The sequence below is a fragment of the Anarrhichthys ocellatus genome, unplaced genomic scaffold (assembly GCF_004355925.1).
Source record: "Anarrhichthys ocellatus isolate YVR2014 unplaced genomic scaffold, GSC_Weel_1.0 scaffold3215, whole genome shotgun sequence".
NCBI lineage: Eukaryota > Metazoa > Chordata > Actinopteri > Perciformes > Anarhichadidae > Anarrhichthys > Anarrhichthys ocellatus.
In genome coordinates this window covers 1-6027 of record NW_022283189.1, presented here as the reverse complement: position 1 = coordinate 6027, position 6027 = coordinate 1, and the positions used below count along the sequence as shown (strand labels likewise).

At 40.7% G+C, this 6027-nt stretch overlaps 1 protein-coding gene across 1 annotated transcript; it reads left to right on the top strand.

Moving 5' to 3' along the window:
- The first annotated feature begins 4004 nt into the window (after window positions 1–4004).
- On the top strand, window positions 4005–5861 carry LOC116378819 (ectonucleotide pyrophosphatase/phosphodiesterase family member 7-like). The gene is made up of 2 exons (XM_031840731.1): window positions 4005–4364; window positions 5620–5861. The coding sequence occupies exons 1-2, from the start codon at window positions 4124–4126 to the stop codon at window positions 5784–5786; spliced, it is 408 nt and encodes a 135-aa protein (XP_031696591.1). The 5' UTR covers window positions 4005–4123; the 3' UTR covers window positions 5787–5861.
- Window positions 5862–6027: the final 166 nt, after the last annotated feature.

Sequence of the window (6027 nt, the reverse complement as noted above, 5' to 3'; positions counted from 1 at the left end):
GACACAGAGTGTGGACACACAGCGAGGACACAGAGTGTGGACACACAGCGAGGACACACAATGAGGGAGGACACAGAGTGTGGACACACAGCGAGGACACAGAGTGAGGACACAGAGTGTGGACACACAACGAGGGAGGACACAGAGTGTGGACACACAACGAGGACACAGAGTGTGGACACATAACGAGGACACAGAGTGTGGACACAGCGAGGACACACAACGAGGGAGGACACAGAGTGTGGACACATAACGAGGACACAGAGCGAGGACACACAACGAGGACACATAACGAGGACAGGGTAGGGAATACACATCAGCCTCACGCGCTCCAACGTAAACCAGTTCATTCAAAAAGCAGTTAAACTCGTACACGGCTACATGCTAATGCTAACGAGTACGTCCATAGAACACGGCTAATAGCTATGCTAAGGTTAGCTAGCTAACAGAAGACGACACAGAGGTTATCATTATTATAATTATATTATGACTCACCTGATCAACGGCCGCTTCAGATGATCAGAGATTAATACAATCAGATTATATTTAGTTCAGAATGTGACGATGTGAAGCTGATTATCTCATTTTAAGGATAAATACATGAAGGACTTCACTTCGTGAGCTACGTGAACTCCAGCGCACCGGAAGTAGTCCCCTCAACAAAAAGCTGCTTCCGGATTCCACCCCCACCAAAATAAGAGCCGTGCACTTAATTCGATGACATATTTGCAGATTTTAAAGCAGTTATTTAAAACATTAAAACTTTTTTGTGGTTTTACTTGAAAATATCACGATTGTATTTGGAAAGTATTTAAACAAACCTAAATTATCTGAGCAAATACATCTTATATACAATATATAGTAAGTACATACGATATATAAGTATACAGAGTATTCATATTAATACCACCTTCCATAATGTAAAGTACAGAGTATTTATATGAATACCACCCTCTATGCTGTAAAGTACACAGAGTATTTATATTAATACCACCTTCTATACTGTAAAGTACACAGAATATATATATGAATACCACCCTCTATACTGTAAAGTACACAGAGTATTCATATTAATACCACCTTCCATGCTGTAAAGTACACAGAATATTTATATTAATACCACCTTCTATACTGTAAAGTACACAGAGTATTCATATTAACACCACCTTCCTTACTGTAAAGTACACAGAGTATTCATATTAACACCACCTTCCTTACTGTAAAGTACACAAAGTATTCATATTAATACCACCTTCCATACTGTAAAGTACACAGAATATTTATATGAATACCACCTTCTATACTGTAAAGTACACAGAGTATTCATATGAATACCACCTTCCATGCTGTAAAGTACACAGAGTATTCATATTAATACCACCTTCCATGCTGTAAAGTACAGAGTATTCATATTAATACCACCTTCTATACTGTAAAGTACACAGGATATTCATATTAATACCACCTTCTATACTGTAAAGTACACAGAGAATTCATATTAATACCACCTTCTATGGTGGACTTAATTCTTCTGATGGACTTAATTAACAAAACAAAGCCATCTTGCCCTCTCGATATAATACCATCCTCTCTATTTAAGAAAGTTCTGCTAATTATTGTTCCCTGCAGTAACATCTATTGTCAATTCCTCATTGTCTACAGGAATTGTCCCTTCCTATTTTAAACATGCCACTATCCAGCCCATATTAAAGAAACCAAACTTAGATCCGGCATTGCCTATGAACTACAGGCCCATATCAAAACTGCCTTTCCTGTCCAAAATCTTAGAGAAAGTGGTGAACAACCAACTTACTGCTGCACTGGAGAGGCACAACATGTACGACAAATTCCAGTCTGGGTTTCGCAGACAACACTCTACTGAAGCTGCTCTTCTGAGGGTTTCAAATGACATTCTCATGTGTTCTGATGCAGGTGACTGATCTGTGCTAGTTCTTCTGGACCTCAGTTCTGCATTCGACACTGTAGACCATAACATCCTGATTAAGAGGCTACGTGATTGGGTGGGCATATCTGGCATAGCGTTAGACTGGTTTACATCTTACCTCGCTGACAGAACTTTTAATGTCTCTGTGGGTGATTTCGTGTCTGTTACCTCTCCACTGTCTTGTGGCGTACCGCAGGGCTCGGTTCTGGAGCCTCTGTTATTTTCCCTTTATCTGTTACCTTTCGGACCAATTATAAAAAGTTACAATGTGTCCTATCATTTATATGCAGATGATATCCAACTCCATCTGTCATTCCAACCCAGCGAGGCCTTCACATTAACTAGGCTCCTGGACTGTGTCAATGCCATCAGAGACTGGACGGCAGAAAACTGCTTACAACTCAACGACACTAAGACGGAGGTCCTAGTTATTGCTCCAGATGAGTTTGTCTCCATGATCAGGCAGAGTATTGGTCCACTCTCCTCTGCTGCCCATTGCAACCTGTGTGATCTAGGGGTTATTGTGATCGATTCATGTCGTTTGACCCCCATGTTAAGCAGCTGTCCAGATCATGTTTCTTCCATCTAAGAAATATCAGTAAACTGAGATCTGTAGTATCAACACCTGAAAAAGAGATGATCATACACACATTTATCTCTTCACGCATCGACTACTGTAACTCACTTTTCACATCACTCAGTGTATCTGCTCTTAACCGTCTGCAGGTCATTCCAAACGCTGCCGCCAGATTACTCACCAGGACAAATCGACGGTCTCGCATCACCCCCGTACTCCGATCTCTCCACTGGCTCCCTGTAGCATCTAGGATACACTTCAAAATTCTCACCCTCACTTACAGAGCACTACACGGTCAGGTTCCTACTTATGCAGCTGATCTACTTCACCCATATTCACCCACCCGCGCTCTCAGGTCAAACGCTCTAGGTCTTCTATTAGTTCCACGCACACGATTTAAGACCCGTGGTGACCGAGCCTTTGAGGCAGTGGCGCCGAGGCTGTGGAATGCTCTGCCTGCAACTCTACGCCTCGCAGATTCTGTGAATACTTTTTAAAAAACTGCTCAAAACCCACCTTTTTAGGCTGGGGTTTGAGTAAAAACCCATGTCCTGGACCTGCTCTTAAAATATGTTTTATTTTTTATTTTTTTATTTTTTCTCTGTGTATGTAATTTATTGACCCTATGGTCACATTGTTTTTTATGCTTTTAAATTTCTGCTCTGTTAAAGCACTTTGTGATTTAATGTCTGTGAAAAGCGCTCTATAAATAAATTTTATTATTTTTTTATTATTCTATACTGTAAAGTACAGAGTATTTATGTTAATACCACCTTCTGTACTGTAAAGTACACAGAATATTTATATTAATACCACCTTCTATACTGTAAAGTACAGAGTATTCATATTAATACCACCTTCTATACTGTAAAGTACACAGAGTATTCATATTAATACCACCTTCTATGCTGTACATATCTGATCCACAAGGTATACAATGTATTCATATCATACCTACAACTCTATTACTAGTATTACTTGTAATTACTGCACAGATCTCTCCCTCTCTGTATGTATACATATATATAATATATATATATACTGTATATTATAATATATCTAATAGTATAAGTACATACATGTATATATGACGTTCTTCTGAATATTAATGACTTTAGTTTTTTATCGTCATCATTTCATAAAGTGATAAAAACAGTAAATGTTCCAGGAACAGAAAGTCGACACATAATAAATAAATAAATCTTTTATTTTCCTTCACGATGAACATTGAGATGTTGTCCAGAGACGATCATGACCTCATCGTGATTATATTACATCATGTTGTTTGTTATCATATCATTTTAAACTATTTACCAACAATCATGTGAACAGAGTGTTGTTTAAAGATGATGCCGTGTAATGTGTCAGCAGTTTATAGATATAATAATAATAATATAATAATAATGATATCGAGGACTGAGTCAGACCTCCTATCAGTCGGGTCCACATGACAAGAACCAGTCAAAGGTCTCTAACTGATCTGTAATCAGTTACAGGTTAAAGACTCAGACAGGTGAGGACGAAGACAGGTGAGGACGAAGACAGGTGAGGACGAAGACAGGTGAGGACAAAGACAAGTGAGGACGAAGACGAAGACGAAGATGAAGACGGAGCTTTTTGTGCTCGTCGCCGCACTCGTCTGCACTGCCTCAAAGCCGCTGAGCAAGGCAGCGCAGAGGAACAAGCTGCTGCTGGTCTCCTTCGACGGCTTCAGGTGGGACTACGACCAGGACGTGGAGACGCCGCACCTGGACCAGCTGCTGCAGGACGGAGTCAAGGCCAAGTACATGACCCCCCCGATGCTCACCATGACATCACCGTCACACTTCACCACCATCACCGGTAAAGACGACAGGACTAAGACGAGTACTAGTACTACTGCTAGTACTACTACTGCTGCTAGTACTACTACTGCTACTACTACTATTACTGCTACTGCTACTACTACTGCTACTACTACTACTACTACTACTACTACTGCTGCTACTACTGCTACTACTACTATTACTGCTACTACTACTACTACTACTACTGCTCCTACTACTACTACTATTACTGCTACTACTACTACTACTGCTGCTACTACTACTGCTGCTACTACTACTGCTACTACTACTACTACTGCTGCTACTACTACTGCTACTACTACTACTGCTACTACTACTACTGCTGCTACTACTACTGCTGCTACTACTACTGCTACTACTACTACTACTGCTGCTACTACTACCACTCCTACTACTACCACTCCTACTACTATTACTGCTACTACTACTACTCCTACTACTACTACTACTATTACATTACTGCTACTACTATTACATTACTGCTACTACTACTACTACTACTGCTACTACTGCTAATAGAACTGCAGAGTACTGAGGCTAGTACTACAGCAGTATCTGTACCAAGTACCTACTGCACTCCAGTACCTTGACTTGTTCTTGCAATAGTACTTTGAGCCCAAATGTTTGTACTGTGGACATCTTACATTAGATTTGTATTAATTATAATAAATATAATATTCAGTCCTTGTTTGAACCCTAGAACAACGTTCGCGGTTAGCATCGTTTATTTGATTGATGGAGTTTGTGTTCCAGTGTTTTCGGTGAGTGATATTCTAGTTCTATCTATAGAACGTTACAGCACTAATTACCATACCATACACCATAGCAGGCTTGTTAGCTTAGCCCGTTTGTTAGCTTAGCTCATTTGTTAGCTTAGCTCGTTGTACCAAAAAATACACTCTAAAGAGTAATTTGGTACAAACAAGCTTATTTTTCTTCGAAACAAAATTAGCATCCCAAATAATATCTCAGTGAAGTACGGACGCTAACTCAGTGTTTGTTATGCTAACAGGACACGCCCCCACTCTCACTCTTCCCTTAGCTCCGCACATCTCGTCCAAATATGGTCACCCCTGGTTCCTAAAACCAAGATGGCGACGGTCCCAGTGCTTCACTCTGAGCTTCAAGTCATGTGACCGTGGTGGAGTTCCTTTATAGCCTAGCGTTAGCGTGTTGCTTCTGCTGAATGTGTTTCACCATGAACATTACATGACTTCCTGTTGTCGTGAGTAACTCTCGGTGTTTGACAGGCAGATGGGTGGAGGACCACGAAGTGGTCCACAACATGATGTTCAATGCCAAGACGAACCAAAAAGTTCCTCACAAACAGACTCTGACCAGATCGGAGTGGTGGGACAACGGAGTTCAGCCGTTATGGATCACAGCTCAGAACCAGGTGAGTCACCGATCAGCATGATTGATCACAGGAGAATATACCACGAATATACCATGAACATTAGTTTATTTTCTCTAACCAACGTACAAATACTCATCAGAGCAACAAATGTGGATTAATCCGTCACTGAAAATACTACCTGCTCAGGTACTCTGTTCTCCACCTGTTCAGGTACTCTGTTCACTACCTGCTCAGGTACTCTGTTCTCTACCTGTTCAGGTACTCTGTTCACTACCTGCTCAGGTACTCTGTTCACTACCTG